Consider the following 20,259-nt stretch of genomic DNA (forward strand, 5'->3'; position numbering starts at 1 on the left):
TCTACAACATAAGTAGTACTTGGGCTTAAGAATTGCAACTACCAGAGATTGGTAGGCCGTAACATACACTAGAAGACGAACTCGTTCAACTGTTTTCCCAGTCTACAACAAATGCTCCAAAGCCGTAAAAAAATTCTCAGTAAAAGCATAAACAAACCATAAACGTCATAACTAACATCCCTGGCGGCTAATTTTTTTCCATTGGCGTTTTTCGTTTTTCTACATTGGTCACATTGATGAATTACCAGGCTCGCAGAACTACAAAAGCAGACAATTTGCACTAATAAGTGTGGATGTGTGTGTCAAATTTTGTTACTTCCTCTAACTCAAAACGATCATTGCATACTTTTAGGCTTATGTTCCAAGTGAAAATTACTCAGATTACTACTGTAAATTGGTATATATCTGTTGAACCAAGCCAAATGACAAAGTTTTTGTTTTTGCAATATATAGCTACCTACATCTAGATTAGTCCACAATTTGATACAAAGTTCCAACTTTAACCATTTAAGGACAAAATGCAGTTTATTTGTACACAAACGACCTAACATCTAAATTCCCCCTTATGTTTTGAGCCGAGGAAGACTTACTTAACTCTTTTGTTGCCCTACGTATATGTAGATTAAGACACAATTTGGTTCAAGTTTCCATCATTAACGGTTCAAGCGTTACGAGAGATATCGACAACTACTGGCGACTAAACAAATTACTGTGTAATCTCTTTAACCAAGCCAAATTTCCAATTTTTTTTTTCATTATGTAGCTACCTACTCGTAGATGGCGGCACAATTATACTCGAGGTTCTATCGTTAACGGTTGAAGCGCTAAGTGGATTAATCGGTTTTTCGATTATTACTGTTGCTTTTGTGTATATCTCTTGAGCCAAGTCAAATAGAATGCTGAGACAAATTATGTCTTAATCTATTTGTTGGTGGCTATAGAATGCAAAACAAAGTTTAGAAAATCTTGCTTGTTTAAGATATATAGGTGCTGGATCAGTTGTGTACCGAAAAGCTTTGATTTTCATCGGAAGGGTAATGATGGAACCGTATATCAAACAGTGAATTAAACTACAAGGTTATACCTACATACTGCAAAAACTAAAACTTTGTCATTTGGCTTCGTTCAAGAGATATACACAAATTTACAGTAGTCATATGAGGCATTTGCACTTGTGGAATCGGCCTAAAAGTATGCAATATTCGTTTTGAGTTAGAGGAAAGAACAAAATTTTACACACACACCCACACGTATTAGTGAAAATTGTCTGCTTTTGTAGTTCTGCGAGCCTGGTAATTCATCAATATGTAGAAAAACGAAAAACGCCAATGGAAAAAATTAGCCGCAGGGATGTTGTTATGACATTTCTGTTCTGTGTTGAGATAATTTTAGGAAATATAATATATTTATTTCTGATACCGCTGTGGAATAGTTGGTAAAGATGCTTCGCAGATATTCCGAGTTCAGTAGGGAGGGTCGCTTTCCACAAAGGATTTAAAAAAAGTTCAGAGTTGTGGAAAAGTACACATTTTGATGGTACTTCTCTTGCTGAAGTACAATATAATCATCTGGATACGGTACGAAAGCCGTCATAATATACATAAATAAGTATGTGGATCGAGCCGCTAAGGCCACCTACAGTATTTAAGACAAAGGATGATGGTATAACAAGAAGGACTGGATGCAATTGAGAAGTGTAAAGTGTTACCTAATGCCATTGAGGATATATTATAGATTAGTGCATGTGTAAACGTGGTATAAGTCTCTAAAACTTCCAGTATTCTGAATCACAGTTATTGAAGTTCGCAGTTTAAAATAGTAACGGTTAAGGCGCTACGTAGATTAATATGTTTTTCGATAACTACTGTGGCCTTGTGTATATCTCTTGAACTAAATCAAACGACAAAGTGCTTGTTTTTGCAATGTATAGGTATCTGTTCAGTGCCCACTTGGTACACAAATGCCAAGCGGCAAAAACTTCCCAATATCTCTTAAACCAAAGAAGATTTAAAAATTTTTTTTTTATAATATAGCTACCTAATTGTAGATTAACCACAATTTGTTATAAAGCTCCATCATTAACCCTTCATAAATCGTACGTAGAAATTGAACCGTTAGTAATAAAGATTGAATCAAGTTGTGGATTAATTCATAAATAGGTGGCTACATAATGCAAAAAAAGACTTTAGAAAATCTTGCTTGGCTCAAGAGATATGGGGCAATTTATGTGCATGGTCATTTATATACCGACAAATTTTAATTTTTGCCTTGAAAGGTTAATGATTGAACTTTATATCTAATTGTAGATTAATCTACAAAAGGGTACCTATATATTGCAAAAACAAAAACTCTGTCAGTTGGCTTGGTTCAAGAGATATACACAAATGAACAATAGTTATCGAAAAAATGATTAATTCACGTAGCGCGTTAACCGCTACAGTGAGAACTGATCGTTAGCTGGATAGTTCTTTGGAGCGCCCTTAATGGAATTGGTGTTGTGACGCAAGAAAATTTGCGTCCAGTGCAGGTTAGCCCTGTGGGGGTCGTTCGTTTAATCCAACAAAACTTGAATCGGTACAAACATGTAATAATAAACATTTTAAAGCAATAAAAGACATTTCTTGGGTTTTGTATTGTTTTTGGTTGCTTTATTTATTTATTTTTTTTTGATCTGAAGTTTTTTAGTAGATTTTATTTTTTATTTAGTTATATTTTTTTTTGTAGGCTGATTTATTTGCTTTATGGTGACAATGTTTACAAACAAATTGTTTTTAAACTAAGTGAATATTCTTCTTTAATTTATTTTCTCAAAATTTGGGCTTATGAAAAATGTTTCGTTTGTGTACAGAGAAATTATGCAAACCAGAATTTTTTAATGAACAATTTTTTTCTTTTTTTACTCTTTTTTGTAGCATTGAATATTTTGCGCTTTCCAAATTAAATTTAAAAATAAAATTAGTAAAATAAAAAAGAAATAAAAATAAAAAATACGGAATGCGAAAATGGGGAGGCACAAAAAAGAATATTAATAAAAGTAAATGAGACCAAATAAAAGTTAGAATAAATAGGATGTATATACTTTTCTTTAGAAAGTAAAGAAATATAAAAAATATGAGTGGTAACTCTTATTCATAAAAAATAAAGATTTATAAAGCTCATTTGATTAGAAATTATGGAAATGTTATCTTAAAAAGCTTTATAAACCATTGGTACTTGAATAAGTGGGTCACTGTTTAAACATTTTAAGCGTTTATGATTTTGCAATTTTTATATTCGATTCGCTTTTTTTTGATTGTTTATAATTTTTTTTAGTCTTGCATCTTTTATTTTTTTTTTAGTTGATATACAGTAATATTTAAATTATAATATACATATGTAGATATATTTTTAAAAATATTTTTTCTTAATATATATTTTTCATACATATTTTACTGATTTTTTTTTTTCAACATATTCTTGTAATTTTTACATCCTTTTGCAACTTTTTTAATTTATTTTCTTTTTGGCCTATTCTTAATTCGTTTTTTGTTTTTTTCATAAGCTCTTTGTGTTAATTATTTTCTTTTAAATATATTTAGGTACGTTTTCTTTGAACATTTTTCAATGCTGCAACTAATACTAATTCATCTATTAACACATGTGCGGATTAGAGTGAGTGTATATGTATGTGTATGATGTCTTCGCTTAACTTTTCATTTCAAACATGTTTGCAACGAGAATTGGTTATAAAAATACTGTTAATATTCATAAGAGCACTTTCTGTTTGGAATATGATTGACGATTTGTAGGAAATGCCCATATGTATAATAAAGAGTTGAGTGCTCGGCGACCTTGTTCTATTGAGCCATGCTTGTAAAGATAAGTCAATTTGAAAGTTAAATATATATTTTTTTTTAGTACATTTGTCCGTAGTTTATTCTTTACATCAGAGTTTCAAGACTTGGTGCTAGTAAAAAAGCTCAAATTTAATTTTCCATAATAAAAATTTTACAATACTTTGAGATTGTCGAAAGTATGGACGTTTGTAAAAAATTTACTATTTGTAATGGTTATGCTACCAAAATTTTCTAGTCTATATTTTTAACTCACTAACACACAAAACAGCAAAAGTAACTGTGCAATTCTATTTTTTTCTATTTCTATTTTAACAGCAACTAACAATAATGCTTTATATGATTTTTTGAACTGCAGAGAAAAACCAATTTAAAAAAATAAATATAAAAAAAAAAACGTTGAAAACAGTTTAGAGATAAATTTAAAAAAAATTTTAAGAAAAGCTTTGCACGAGTCCATTTTTTAGTAGACTCTTGGAAGTGCAAGTAAAATCACAAAGCCGCTGATGGCTGAACTCAAAAAATCTACACGCGTTTGTAACATTGTGTATCTTATGCGTGGCAGGTTGTTCATTATGACGGTGCATAAGATCGGCTATCTTTAGCTGTTGTTACAAAGAAACGCAGGATAAGAACACGATAGTAACTTCAAAAATTGTGTGATACAATATAGTGGTTACTTGGATTTCTATGCTGAAGATATCACACTTCTCTTATCCACAATGCTTTGGAAAGTGTTTTACATTTATTTTATTTTCTGAAAATTTCGGAATGTTTGAAATCAAATGGACCGAAAGTAACATCTTACAAAAGTAAATTATACCAAATAAAAGTTAGAAAAAATAGGATGTATATACTTTTCTTTTGAAAGTAAAGAAATATAAAAAATGTGAGTTGTAACTCTTATTCATAAAAAGTAAAGAAGATTTATAAAGCGCTTTTGATTACAAATTATGGAAATGTTACCTTAAAAAGCTTTATAAACCATTGGTAATTGAATAAGTGGGTTGCTATTTAAACAATTGATGCGTTTATGATTTTACAATTTTTAATTCGATTTTTTTTTAATTGTTTATAATTTTTTTTTTGCATCTTTTATTTTTGTTTTTTTTAGTTTATATACAGTAATATTTTAATTTTAATATACATATGTATGTAGATATATGTATTTAGAAAAATATTTTTTATTAATACATATTTGTCATACATAATTGATTGATTATCGTTTTTTTTACCATATTCTTGCAATTTTTACATCCTTTTGCAACTTTTTTTATTTATTTTTTGCCTATTCTTAATGCGCTTTTTGTTTTTTTTTTTAGATAAGCTCTTTGTGTTAATTATTTTCTTTTAAATATATTTAGGTACGTTTTTGAACATTTTTCAATGCTACAACTAATACTAATTTATCTATTGACACATGTGCGGATTAGGGAACGTACCCAAACTCCGTGACCCAATTTCTACAACTTTTTATCCCCCTCTCCCCCCTTCGGTGACCCCCGGTAGTATATTTTAAGACCCCACCCTCCCCCTTTAGTTTTCACGTAGTAGTTCATAAGTATGATTTTAAATTATTTTTTGCTAACTTAAAAAAAATGTATTTCATTTATATTTGTTGTTACTAATTCGGTACGCGCCGCGTTACGCGAAGCGTGCGTGCATACATATAATTATAAGTTAATAATATTAAGAAGAAAAAATGTATTTAAAAACAGATTCTAACAACAGCTTAATTTATAGTCTTTTTCTTTTTCATTTCTTTTCATCTAATTCAACTTTAACGAATACGCTTCCAGCATCAAGCCACTGGGATACATCGTAGATTATGGGAGCAGTAGCATCAGGAGTTTCCTCAGACGTGATAATTTTTTTCTCGTCGACAGCCTCGATGTCCATGCACTTCGCGCTTCGCTCCACGATACATAAGATCTCTTTTGGTCTCCTGTGGAGGACCTGCAGAGGTCGCACGCGAGACACGTCGTCCACTGCATTACCGTGCACGTTTTTCTGATGATTTTTTATGGAAATTTTGACGCGAAATAAATTCCACAAAAAAATCCAAGATTTTCTAGAGATTATTGACTACGTGACAAAGTCTTAATCCCTCCCCTCCCCCTGTGTAATACCTATAGAAACCCCCCTCCCCCCTAAAGGGGTCACGTAATTTGGGTACGTTCCCTTAGAGTAAGTGTGTATGTATGTGTATGATGTCGTGCCTTGTTTGAAATAAAATGGTTTCGTTCCATTTATCTTTTTGTTTCATGATCTGCATACCGAACATTAAAAAGATGTCGAAAGGGATTTTTTAGAAAATGCCAATTTTTTTCAAACAATCCAAATCTTAATGTTTTCCAAGTTTCATTTTCGTAAATTTCTTAAAAGCCACAATTGATGAAATGGTTTTTTCTTCATATTTCAATGTGTTGTTTTTGTTAACTCTTAATAAATCTGTGCATAATTTACTTATTTTTCATTTCTTTTCAAAATTATAGAGTATTAAAAAATTTCAAAATCTAAAATCTAACATAAGCTTGAAAATATACTAATGATATGTGAAAACATTATAAAACATAAACTTGAAAATTAAAAAAAAAAAAAATTATATACAGTGCCAGTCACTTTAACAGCACGCCCTTTTTATTCACATTATTGAATTACTTTTTGTTTAATTAACATACATACATTTTTTTTTACAAAGGTATATGAAAAACTAAAGCATTGCATAAATTTTGCTTTTAATTTTAAAAGCATATGGAAACTTGAACGAGTTTAAACAATTTTCTAAACTAATTTTTTTTTAACGTTATTGAAGCCATATGCGGTACATCTTAATATACTGGAAAACCCAAATCCCATCCTGCTGCAGCTGTATGGAGGTTGATGTGGTGGAATCATCGAGTCACTTTATGCTTGATTGCTTAGCTTTTGCAAGAACTAGGCGAACGTATTTCGGTAGCGATTGAGTTGGACCTGCGTAGGATTTATCCAAGGTTGAGATCGGTATCAGTAGAAGCTGTATCGTTGCTACGCAACGATTTTCTAAGTAGCTATTTCAACGTCACATTTAATTTATGTGGTATCATAACGGGCCTACATGCGGTCCAAGTGAGCTTCCTCTACCAGGGCAGCTACCACCAAACCTAACCTAATCAAGCCATGTGCTTAAGCGACTAAACTACATATGCTAAACGAAGTAAGTGTAACTTAGCCTTAAATTAGACATTATTACATAAGCATAGTCGTAGCGAAACGTAATAAGTTTTAATTTTGTTAAAAAGTAAACAAATATTTATAAAAAAAAAAAAAACAACAGAAAATCTACTGGGATTGAAAATAAGGCGTGGTCTAAGTGGCCAGCACTGTACATAGCAAAATGTTGTTATATTGCATTATATTATATTCATAATAAATAAATGCTTAGAAAACTCTTAAGCGTTAACCAATTCTTTTTTTTGCAGCGCTTTTAAGCTAATAACATATATAGTAAAATTATTGTTAATACTCTTATATATGCATGTAATATATATGTATGTATATTTTTTTTCTAACACTTAAGACATTTCTTATTACTTGTCATTGGAATTTTAAAGCATGGTTCTGGAAACAATAATTACAATTAATTTATTACTAATTGATACGTTCTTTTTTTGTTTTGAATTTACTGTCAAATTTAAATTTTTAATAAATGTCACACTTCAACCGCCGCTGCAACGGCCTACATTAAACAAGTAATAATCGTTTTTCATCCTCAAAAAAAAAAAAAAGGTGCTTAAGCTTTCGCTGCAGCAGTCAAACGTTCTTTCTCTACACTGCGCCGTCGTCTTGTTGGTCAATCGCGCGCCGCAATAGCCATTGGTGGGAATTGGCATTCATCATATAGTTTGGTTGGTGTATCAATGGCGTCACAAAGTTTGCGGAACTTGTCAGAATCTGCTAAAAAGGAATGAAAAAATAAATATAACAACGTTTTTAATTATAAAAAAAAAAAAAAAAATATTACTTACCAGTTAGTGTATTCGCCTCCCTTTGACCCTTTAATATACCCGCATAAGAGTTATCGGCCACTTGTTCAGGATTTTCCATGATGCAACGTGGTGCTGTGCTCTTTTTACCCTTTCCATCGGTAGCACTGCACAAATTTGTACTTGACGTTGTTGCTGTTATTTGCAATGAGCTATCAACTGGCGCACTGCCAGCAACATTTATGGTGGGTACGTGGCGCGGACTCGTCTCCTTGTCTAATGAATCTGTTGACATTTTGTTGAGGCTATCGTGAAGATTTAGTTCTGTAAAGAGAAATGAAGTGATTTTTAGTTAAATTGTACCGCAAAGAAACCACGCTAAAACAAGATTGCATCAAGTGACTAATGCATTAAGGGGTTAGAACACTCTCATAGTAAGTATGCCTGTCTAATAGTTGACGAAAATGCACAGACCTGGTTACCTATTGCGGATAACGGTCGAGTACTCAACTGCTAAGTCTTTACTGCCCTTCTTGCCCAGAGGAGAAGGCATTTGAGGCTTTTTTGATGTATAAGTTCTGCCTATACTTATCTTTTTGTCTTGAGGATTATAAATCGGCAGAACATTTGCTGTGCGTCTGCCCCGTCTTCGCTTGGGTATCTGCAAACAGCAGATTTTGACTGATTGGACAGAGGAGGTTCTCTATGGAAAATTGAAAAAATTTGCCTAATTAACCTATATGATTTTATGCCATAATCTCTGGACGAAAGAGAAAGAACACCTGACAGCAGTAGCTCTACAAAAATGGATCATGTGTTGTTGTAGCGATAAATGTATTCTATTCTATTAGTATTCCTATATGGATTACCTACCCCAATCTCTGCTTTGTGTTTGAGCAGTGTCTTTAGATTTTTTGGAAAGTACTCCACCAATCACCAATACTTGAAGTACTCCGAGCGGTTGTCCTGCCCTAGGACATCGCTATGTTTATTATACCCTTTTCGGAGTTCATAATAAACTTCCAATATTACCGAAAGTGCACAACCGCTGATCAAAACTAGATAAAATCAATAAACTAGGAAATATCTGGACACTTTACGATGCTGGGGTCTAGCTTGAAAAATAATAAAAGAAAATCCACCACCTGTGAGCTGGTTGTGTGCTGCGAAAATCTTTAGATCGAATCGGAATAGAATTTATTTAAAAGCCAAAGAACGAAAAATATAATAATAAGCAAATAATAATAATAATAATTACTTTAGTTTAGTGGACAAAAATCGAATGTGCATTTGGCTAAATTTTCCACCTATATCCAAGATAAGAAGACGCGCATTCAGGAGCATCAGAACTGGCATAGTTGGCCAAAAGAGCTACGTTTTCTTCAATTAACTTATTTGTAAAAGAACCCAAAATGAGAAATCTAAAATTTAATAAATCTCACTTACCCACGACACCGTCTAGTGCACCCCTCAAATCATGCACCGCCTGCAGTTTGCATACACCACCACGCTCTTTATTGAAATCGTGAATATAAAGGAAACCCTCTTCGCTGGCGATCAACACCTTTAGTTCTTTTTGTACATAAGTTATACCACAAATATGACGCATGCCTGGCTGTGCTAGTACTACAGTAGCGAAGGCACGGTCCTGCGCAAGCACATCGCTAACCTGTGTTGGTAAAAGATATGATGATACTGTCTTCGATAGATAGTCGGACCAGCCGCTACTCGGCGAAGTAGAGATGACCGTTGTGTCGGTGGGAGCAGTTTCAACAGCAGTTTCTGACTTTGCATCATCCGTACAGTGTGATGAATGCTTTTCTGCCTTTTCCAATTGCTTGGCGGCAGCAATTTTTGCTGCTTGTAAAGCTTCAGCTGTAATGCAAATAAATAGATGGGTTAAAATGGTAAATAGATGGGTTAAAGTGGTTTTCGTATGTTATGCAATAACTCACCCTCTAATGCCATAATCACAGCCTTCTCGTCGATTTTGAATATGTGTACTGTTTCCGTATTCGAAGTGGCTCCTAAGAAATATCCGTGTATCGAAAATACCAATGATGCTATACGCACACAACGCATTGTACCACGTCGAAACTCTTGCACACGCTGTCCATTCTTTACACAGAATACACGTATCACAGTACCACGCTCAGAGGCTGTGGCCAAAAGTTGACCACTTGGTGAGAAATTTAGTGCTGATAAGCGACTTTCATGAGCTTTTATTGTAATGCTTGGCTTCAGTTTGGTTGCATTGAATATGCGTAGCTCACCGCTAGTACTACTAATGGGATAAGCTAAATGGGAGTTCAACGATAGCGTACACAGACCCAGTTCATTTGGTGCAATATTTTCGATTTGATGTAACATTTTCATATCTCGTATATCATGAATATGTATACTATCAGCTAGGCAGACAATTAGGCGCGTCCGATTCATTCGTATACTGAGTATATTTGAGCCATACGCGCAATGGCAGATATTTTGATTCTTTTTGAAGTGTAACATTTGTAAACAATTGGGTTTCTCTGCTGTCACCTTCACCACTAGAGAGCTATTGAAGAGACGCTCGATCAAGATAATATGTGGCGATTCACGCGCATAGATTTCTTCGACCTTGTCAGAGTTATTGATGGAGAAAATTCGAAAACCATCTTTACCATCCAATACCGAAATTGATCTGTAAAGGAAGAAACATTTTATAAAATGCAATGAAATCAAAAATGATAGTTATGCCAAAAAGGGATAAAGTATTGTATGTAAAAGTATAGGAAAGGTTCAGAAACATGTACGAAGGCTTCTCGTAAGATAGGTATTTTAAATTGCCAACGCCTTTTTTGCAATAAATTCAAAAAACTTAGGTTCAAACCGAATGAAATTGAAAAGTGAGTGACAAATGCCATTGCAATACATATTTATAAATAGCCGCGGGTTTTTGAAGAAATTGAATTGAAAAATGATATAAATTCTTAATTTTTAATTTTAATAATATTCAAAAATATGTCGTGCTAAGCACTGTTCTAAAGAAAAGCGAGAACCCATCAAAACTTTATCAAAAAAAAAAAGAAAAAAGGGACACCAAATCCCGAAACAGGAGGGCAAAATGAAGCTCCTTCGCGGTCACACTTGTGGTTTTAGCTCAAGATATACCTTTTTATAGCCAAACTTTATACCCAGACATAAGCACTTCTGATTCTTCAGACGGGGAATATTTTATATAAATAATTAGTTTGTAATATTTTTTTTATAAATATACACATATGCATTCATTTAAAGTAATTCCATGTGCTAGTCAAAGAAAATGTGCCTGATATGTTTTGAAACAGGAAGTTATGTTTATAAGTTTTTATTTACAAATGTGTAAACTAAAATATAAAAAATAATTTTATGAATTATGCGGCAGTTACCCACGAACGTACGTAGAAAAAACGTGTCAGCTGACACGACCTATCTTATGAGTGTGCAATGTAAACGAAAACTCACCGACGTGCAACGCCCGTACGTACGTAGCCCGGAACGTAGAAATCAAAACAATTTTGATTAAGAACGTGTCAGCTGATCGCTCTCTCACTAGACAGAGTTGCCTAGTAAACTTTTGTGCGCTAATTTTTGACCGTTTGCAATTTTATGCAAAAACGCCTAATTAAAGTTTGAAAAATTGTGGAAATAATTCGAAATAATTATGTTAAAGTGCTGATTATAAATATTTAATCTATTTATACTTATTTAATATGTATTACGGCCTTTTACAATATCAAAAATTAAATTGGAAAAAGTTGATGTTTCCATAAGCATACATGCAAAATGGTCAATGGCAACAGTGCTTATCTGTAAACAATACACACACAAATATCTTATGTACATGTACACAGACGCACACATTGATTCCTACGGGCTTGAGAGTTCGGTCAAACGTGCTTCGTACGACAAACGTCCTTACGTACGGCACACGTCGGTGGGTAACTGCCGCATTAACCAAAAAATGTCTGGTTTTTTTTAGCTTCTTTTTTTTTGCATCACCTGGCAACACTGAAGGCGATGTTCCTCGCGTTTATTTCGCGGCGTCAGTTCATTGTTTCAAGCTTAAAATGTAGCTATGTTTTCTTAAAAAAAAAATTTACAAACTTTTCTTTTTAAAAATCCGTGCACTGATACTATAAAACCATTTTTAAATTTTTTGTATTTATTAGCAAACAAGCCTTCTCAGGCTTCCAAAAATTGCCTTGGCGGACGGTATTTCACGTCCTCCACGGCGGGGTATTGGTTAAAGTTTTCAACTAGCAATAATCGCACCTCGGTAGAACCTCATTGGTTACGATATCGCCTCTGCGCAAAGCTGATTTTGGTATGCCAAGAAATTTTATTAAATTCCAAATATTTATAAAACGTTTGAGAATTATGCGAGATGACTGTGCACGAAACGAGCGCCAGAGTTGCCGTGAATGAAATGGTAAAATAGAATGAATACACAAAGGCTAAGCAAAGCGAATAGCAGGTAAACATGTGTAGCATATTTTAGGGGGTTGGTTGATACGCGTTTGGTCTATTTTTAGCACAATAATGCACAACTCACCAGCCAATACTACACCAACAAAAATTAATGAGGTAAATAATTTTTTTAATGAAAAGAACTAAAAATGCTTGCTCTTGTGCTGATTATTATTATTATTTTTTAAATAAATATAAAATAATATTTCATTAAAAATAAAGTATATCATTGATAAACGAATGGAACCGAACCATCAACAACATACTACTCACCAAATTCACTACCGCCTGTGCTACTTTACATTAAATAATTTCGTTGTCGAATACTATACCTACTTGATTCTACGTATTCACGTTTCCAGCCTGCAAAAACCTGTTATTTGCCAGCGAGCATTCGCTTTTAATAATGCATTCGTACATATGTACATTAGACAGTTTCATTTTGAGCGGAATTTTTATCATCTGATATATGACCTGTGCTAGTGTGCCAAATTTTTCGCTGATCTATAAGTGTTTTAGGTTTTTTTCTTTTACTACTAGCGAACTTTTACGACGGTATGTGCTTGATCGTTTCCTCCTGCAACTCGCACTTCATACATCTGCTTACACTAATGAAGCCTTATTCGAAAGCATGATACGTCAGAAGGCTGTGCCTAGTCAGAATACCCATCGGAGTAATAACTGAATTCAGTAAGCCGTCTGTAGTCACTATTAGAGACTATTTGGGGTGAAAATCACTTTTGAGGCAATTTGCCATTCTGTAAGCTGTCTCGCGTCTCCAGCCTCACAAAAGCAATCACTAATTTGTGAGCTTGGCCGGGCAGATCACAAATGGGAAAATTTCAGAAAAAGTATGAAAATTATTTTCGAAAAACGCCTTAAATATATTGTTTTATTCCTCAAATTAAAATAAGCATAAAAAAAAAAAAATAAAAAACAGAAAATACTTAAAAAAAAACATAGAACTCTATGTGACTCCGCTGAGATTCGAACCTTTACGTTTTTTTCTATACAAAGTTATGAACAACGTCTTCGCAAGCTCAGCCACAATACCACCTTAACATATGTTGACAAAATGCAATGCTATATTATTTGTTCATTGCATGAGTAAATTGTCTTTTTGGTGAATTGTTTTTGTGACTTTCGTTTACTGAATACCGAAATCATCTCACAAGTCACAAAAATTGTCTCCAACGGAAATCTCAAATTTAGAGACTTGAGATGAGACTGAATTATTCACAAGAACTTGGGAAAAATAATCAACTCCTTTCCTCTACAGCAAAAGTATTAATTATTTATATTAAACTTAAAAAAAAAAAACATCAAAAGCAATTAAGTTTTTTGAAGATCAAGTAATTTTTTATTTGTAGTCAAAAAAAAAGAAATACTTTGTGCAAATGTACATAAGTTCTGCCCTAATAATTTTTAAAGGAATTCAATATATAATTGAATATTTTCGAATTATACAGATTTTACACAGAAACTTAATCGAATCACAATTTTGTTTTTGAAAAAGCCATATTATCTTTTCCTGCAAATGCAACGAAAATAAAATTTTTAATTTTAAGCATAGATTTTATCGCGGGCTTGGCGACTAAATCAAGAAAAACCGTAACGGATATTTGTCAAAAAAGGTCGTAAAGTTTCGAAAAAGGTTCGGTGTTAGCAACAGGCCAAATACATAAAATTGGATCTCTATCATAAAGTTAAAGTTAAGGTTAAAGTTGAAGCCAAATTTAAAGTTAAAGTTAAAGTGGAAGTTAAAGTTAGTGTTAAAGTTAAAGTGAATGTTAAAGTTAAAGTGAAAGTTAAAGTTAAGGTTAAAGTTGAAGTCAAATTTAAAGTTAAAGTTAAAGTGGAAGTTAAAGTTAGTGTTAAAGTTAAAGTGAGTGTTAAAGTTAAAGTGAAAGTTAAAGTTAAAAATAAAGTTAAAGTTAAAGTCAATATTAACTTCTCATTTATTCAATAAAAGTAAAAAATTTGTTTTCTTATCGGTCACCACGCTTAAAAAGTGTAACTTGAATTAATATCAAAGACAAAACTTGAATGTTATCTCATTCGTGTAGAAGCAGTTCGCAATGGCTCAAGACCAACCTTAATGACAGAAATTAGCATATTGTATAGCTCTTTTCTTTTGTCAATTTCCGAACTTAGTAAAGCAGTTAAATGCTGCTCTGAAATCAAAAACTTTAATTTCGCTCGCAAGTAGTTTTTAAGCAGATGGAACCGCCTATTGAATCGAATGGCAAGCACACGAAACTAAACCGCTATTAGATATTCCTCGATTTCTGCCTACTATAACGCTAACATTATCTGTTTTTACATGCCAACCTAATAAAACTGCACTGTGTTTTTTTAGCGCACGCAAACAACCGGCGTTTTTTTCCCTAACCCAAATATGCATGCGTTGCGACAATGTAAAGCATGTGTGCAAACGTCAAATCTAAATGTCACGCAGAACAAAAATTGGAAATCGAGTTATGCTTGAAACACAATGCCGAGCGACGATGATATACGCCGCGTCGGGCGATCACATTTTTCAAATTACGCCCAGACATTTCGTCTTCTTAAAACACAATGCCGGGCGAAAATGACGCTGTTTATTCAGAGTGGCCCTTATTTACTTTTTTAATTCTCTGCTTTAGCACTTGACTACTAAAATACGACCAAAATGTTAAGAAATTAACAAAACAAAACAAAAATGTTAAGAAATTAAATTAAAAGAAAAAAAAATGTGTTTTTGGATATTTTTTTCTTTTTTTATACTTAAAAAATTGAACAGCAGCAACCTTTGGGATGTTTGTCGTCATCGCCCGGCGGCGACGATAGAAATAAATCTATCGTCGCAAAATGACGTTGCGTACATTTCGCTCTTGGCGTTCATTGTGTTCACCTTCATGTAATTATGGGGATTCTATTTTTGACCAGGCGATGTGTTCGTCGCGTTTATTTCGCGGCGTCAGGGCATTGTGTTTCAAGCTTTAGGTTTTCACGCAGCAAATTCAATTTGGGTTGTTCTCATACAAGTTGTATGTGCATGAGACATTTTTGACAGAAAATGACTTGCGTGCGTTTATATTAGGTTGGCATGTTAAGCACCTCAAAGTTCTAAAATCCAGCACAAATTCATTTAATGTTCCTGAAATTTAACCAACACCAAATGTTCATCTAGATTTTCAAAAATTTCTGAAAAAAGTTTTAATCACAATTTTTCTAAGATAAACGGAGACAAAACAAGTAAGGAAGGTTAAGTTCGGGTGTAACCGAACATTACATACTCAGTTGAGACCTATGGTGACAACATAAGGGCAAATAACCATGTAGGAAAATGAACCGAGGGAAACCCTGGAATGTGTTTGTATGACATGTGTATCAAATGAAAGGCATTAAAGAGTATTTTATGAGGGAGTGGGCCATAGTTCTATAGGTGGACGCCATTTAGGGATATCGCCTTAAAGGTCGATCATGGTTGACTCTAGAATTTGTTTGTACGATATGGGTATCAAATGAAAGGTGTTAATGAGTATTTTAAAAGGGCATAAAGGTGGACCAGGGGTGACTCTAGAATGTGTTTGTACGATATTGGTATCAAATTAAAGGTATTAATGAGAGTTTTAAAAGGGAGTGGTGGTAGTTGTATATGTGAAGGCGTTTTCCAGATGTCGACCAAAATGTGGACCAGGGTGACCCAGAACATCAAATGTTGGATACCGCTAATTTATTTATATATGTAATACCTGCCAAGATTTCAAGGGTTTTTTATTTCGCCCTGCAGAACTTTTTCATTTTCTTCTACTTAATATGGTAGGTGTCACAACCATTTTACAAAGTTTTTTCTAAAGTTATATTTCGCGTCAATAAACCAATCCAATTACCATGTTTCATCCCTTTTTTCGTATTTGGTATAGAATTATGGATTTCGTTCATTTTTTATACCAAGATAAAGTGAGTTCAGATAAGTACGTGAACTAAGTTCAGTAAAGATATGTCGATTTTTGCTCAAGTTATCGTGTTAACGGCCATGCGGAAGGGCAGACGGACGACTGTGTATAAAAACTGGGCGTGGCTTCGCCCATTTTCACAGAAAACACTTAACGTCATAAAATCTATGCCCCTACCAAATTTCAAAAGGATTGGTAAATTTTTGTTCAACTTATGGCATTAAAGGTATCCTAGACAAATTAAATGAAAAAGGGCGGAGCCACGCCCATTTTGAAATTTTCTTTTATTTTTGTATTTTGTTGCACCATATCATTACTGGAGTTGAATGTTGACATAATGTACTTATATACTGTAAAGATATTAAAGTTTTTGTTAAAATTTTACTTTAAAAAAATTTTTTTTTAAAGTGGGCGTGGTCCTTCTCCGATTTTGCTAATTTTTATTAAGCGTACATATAGTAATAGGAGTAACGTTCCTGCCAAATTTCATCACGATATCTTCAACTACTGCCAAATTACAGCTTGCAAAAGTTTTAAATTACCTTCTTTTAAAAGTGGGCAGTGCCACGCCCATTGTCCAAAATTTTACTAATTTTCTATTCTTCGTCATAAGTTCAACTCACCTACCAGTTTCATTGCTTTATCTGTCTTTGGTAATGAATTATTGCACTTTTCCGGTATTTCGAAATTTTCGATATCGAAAAAGTGGGCGTGTTTATAGTCCGATATCGTTCATTTTAAATAGCGATCTGAGATGAGTGCTCAGGAACCTGCATACCAAATTTCATCAAGATACTTCAAAATTTACTCAAGTTATCGTGTTAACGGACGGACGGACATGGCTCAATCAAATTTTTTTTCGATCCTGATGATTTTGATATATGGAAGTCTATATCTACCTCGATTCCTTTATACCTGTACCAACCGTTATCCAATCAAACTTAATATACTCTGTGAGCTCTGCTCAACTGAGTATAACAAATTTAAATCTGCTAGGGGGGCCAGTAGTGAAACTGTATAAAAAAAAATTAAACCCTTGTTTGCGTTTTCCCAACAAACCAAGACTTTGTTGAATAACACTTCTTTACAAATAAAACAGGCGATACGTATTGAAAGATTATATATGATACATACTATATGTTAGATGAAATTTATTAAATTAAAAATTTTGTATGCTGACCACTCAGAAGTCGTTTTATCCGTAATACCGAGCGATCATCGAAGAAAACTTCATCTTTTTTCAGTTATGAAATGAGACGAAGTTCATAAACCTCACGCTACTAGATAAAACGATATAACTCCTCATCGCGGATGCAGATGCTTTCATTTTGTAATGAAAGTAAATGAAGACTGACTACAGAAATGATCCTTTGAAGTATAGTCTTAAAGTTGAAAACGTTCAATATCACATATAACAGGCAAACTATTTATAAAGTAAGTAAGAAGTGAAGTAAAAATATAGAACATTAAAAACAGCATAAAATCGCTAAAAGAAATTTTCATATAGAAATTAGTTAAACAACAACAAAGTATTCATATGCATAGAAACAGTCAAGACGAAAAGGCAAATAAACAAACAGACGCACAAACGCCACACTAGCGCGCTATTAAATTCATTGTGTCTGGCACAGAACAAAAACAGCACGAAGCACTTCAGAACAAATAGCGAATAGCTGTTAACAAGTAGGTAGATAGATGTTACGGGCAAAGGCCCGAAATGTCATCAATGACAGCTTAATCAATGGTTGGTAAGAAATTCTCTCTATCGACTATTTATTAGAGATGCCAGGAATAGTGAATTGACCGAATACCGAATATTCGGCAACGCTGTCGGCCGAAGCGCCGAATATTCGGCACGAAATACATGCTTGTCTGGGCGCGTTAGCTGGATTAAGACAAGTGGACACCTGTTTTCCTGCTTGTACATAACAGATCATGAAATTTTAATAAATCTGACAATGGGAAATATTGGAACAATGTATCAAACTCCTCAAACCATTCGAAGAGATTACAAAAATAACGAGCTCAGGTATCTGTTGCATCTCTGAAGTGATTCCACATGCAGAAAATTTATTAAAATATCTGGGAAAAGCAGAGACAGCTGAGAAAGTACCAAATTTAGTAACAATGAGATCTTCACTGCAAGGCGAGTTTGAAAAGCGATTCAGCTTCGATGAAAAAAACAAATATCTGGTCGCTTCAAACCGTGTTTCCTAAGATTGGTTCAAGCAGAAAGAGCAAGACAAAAAATTCTTCTAGAAGCCCTGAAAATAGTACCGATGACGATTCTTCTCCAATTCGTAAGAAAAGAAGCCTGAATGAAAATGATAGGAGTACTGAAATACACGACAGTTTCTGGAACTGCTTTGAGGAAGTCGCTACAGATAATTTGCGAAATGCTAATGATGAGGAGAACGTGGAGAAGAATGCTGTGGCAAAGTTTAAAAGTTTGCTAAAGTTTATCTTTCTTCTCCTGGAGACCTTATTTTCTGATGCTGGTAACATTTACGATGAAAAGCATAATCGTTTACTACCCAAAAATGATGAAAAGCTTATTTTTGTCTAACATAACTTACCACTGATCAATTTTAAATACTAAAGTGTTGTAGTTTGGAAATAAGTACATAATTTTGAGTAATATAGCGTGTCTTTTTTACATGATATGGTATTCGGTATTCGGCCGAATAGTAAGTATTATTCGGCCGAATACCGAATAGCAAAAAAAGTGGCCGAATACCGAATAGTTGCCGAATATTCGTGACAACTCTACTATTTATTCTATATATCGCACACTAACTACAAAAGAGTCACAACTTGAAAAAATGTAAATGTGTAAAATTTTTTTTACAGTGTATGTTTCGGAAGCCGATTCGAATACCTTTCCAATGGTACCAAGATCTTTGAAATCGGTTGAGCCATTCCTTAAGCTGGAGACATTGGTGCTTTATCGGTAACCGTATCGGTAACCTTTTAACAGCTGATTCGACCAAACTTACGAGAATCAATGCAATCGATTATTGGTGCCGCTAAGGTCGTAACCGTATCGTAGCCAACCAATTGGGTTTTGGTTTACCGTCGTAACGATAAACAGCTGATTACGTTAGGGATACGACTACAGCGATACGACATACGGCACCAATGACTCCGGCTTTAGTTATCATGGCCCAAAAGTACCTATTACCGTAATTTTTCACGCATTTTTCACAACTTTAGACACCTGTAATCTATTGCCCGTTTTGCAAAACTCAATATATACTTTGTTTTCTATCATGTATGAACTATAATGGTATTTTATTTTTCTCTTTGGGTCTTTATACAAATCAGGCTTATTTATATGTGTACATTAGAGTGCCTCATTAAAAAGATGTCGAGATTGTTTGTACAAATTATTTGAATTTATTTCATAATTTCGATTACGTTTGAGTGCCCCAGCAAAATATTACTAAAAAAATTTTAAGATTCGCATCCTAGTAAACATTCAGGCTTGATTCACTTTGAGCCCAAGTTGAGCCATAATATATTTCTCAAATATCAAGGGTTGTACCCCGACAACCCCTTAACCAATGATGAATGGATTTGCAACTCTTTGTATCGAGAGAGCGCTGTCAAAATGCACATTTTTTATAACATTTGTCAATGATGCCACTCCAAACAAAAATTAATAGATCTGAATATGGGGATTTTTGACATACATTTCGGCGATTATATTTTCAATCATTTAATAAAATGATAGTCGTAAAATATTCATTTCTTTAAACTTATTTTACAATAATACGACTAGTTAGAGTCAAATATAAACAAATCTAAGTAAAATTTACATTTTGATTAAATTAGTCAAATATTGTAACGCATTTTACTCACAGTGAAAACCATATATTCTTTTGAAATTTCAGTAAATCGGACCTATGATATAATAGTTAACATCATTTAATGGATAGGGCTTATCCTACATGTCTGACGTTCCAGGTTCTGTGGTCAAAATGGACTGGTTCCATCAAGACTTCATATTTACAAAACCTGTTTTTAGTGATA

General features: G+C 33.5%; 1 protein-coding gene and 2 non-coding genes across 7 annotated transcripts in view; all 3 read right to left on the reverse strand.

Moving 5' to 3' along the window:
* Positions 1-2,074: 2,074 nt before the first annotated feature.
* Positions 2,075-20,259, reverse strand: part of Atg18b (Autophagy-related 18b) — a 51,548-nt gene continuing 33,363 nt past the window's right edge. For 3 of the 5 annotated variants that reach the window (XM_067764515.1, XM_067764517.1, XM_067764518.1), the window contains exons 2-5: positions 9,754-10,478; positions 9,245-9,673; positions 7,841-8,122; positions 2,075-7,769 (exon numbers count right to left, since the gene is read on the reverse strand). In XM_067764515.1, coding sequence (XP_067620616.1) covers positions 7,666-7,769; positions 7,841-8,122; positions 9,245-9,673; positions 9,754-10,478 — 1,540 coding nt within the window. In that variant the 3' untranslated portion in view covers positions 2,075-7,665. Of the gene's footprint in view, positions 7,770-7,840; positions 8,123-9,244; positions 9,674-9,753; positions 10,479-11,818; positions 12,117-20,259 lie in introns of those variants that run through there. The other 2 variants (XM_067764519.1, XM_067764516.1) reach the window with 2 other exon arrangements.
* Positions 11,996-12,136, reverse strand: LOC137242942 (U4 spliceosomal RNA). Its single transcript, XR_010950412.1, has one exon. It is a non-coding gene; the product is annotated as a U4 spliceosomal RNA (small nuclear RNA).
* Positions 17,406-17,612, reverse strand: LOC137242941 (small nucleolar RNA U3). The gene has a single exon (XR_010950411.1). It is a non-coding gene; the product is annotated as a small nucleolar RNA U3 (small nucleolar RNA).

Source organism: Eurosta solidaginis, chromosome 2, assembly GCF_040869045.1.
Source record: "Eurosta solidaginis isolate ZX-2024a chromosome 2, ASM4086904v1, whole genome shotgun sequence".
NCBI lineage: Eukaryota > Metazoa > Arthropoda > Insecta > Diptera > Tephritidae > Eurosta > Eurosta solidaginis.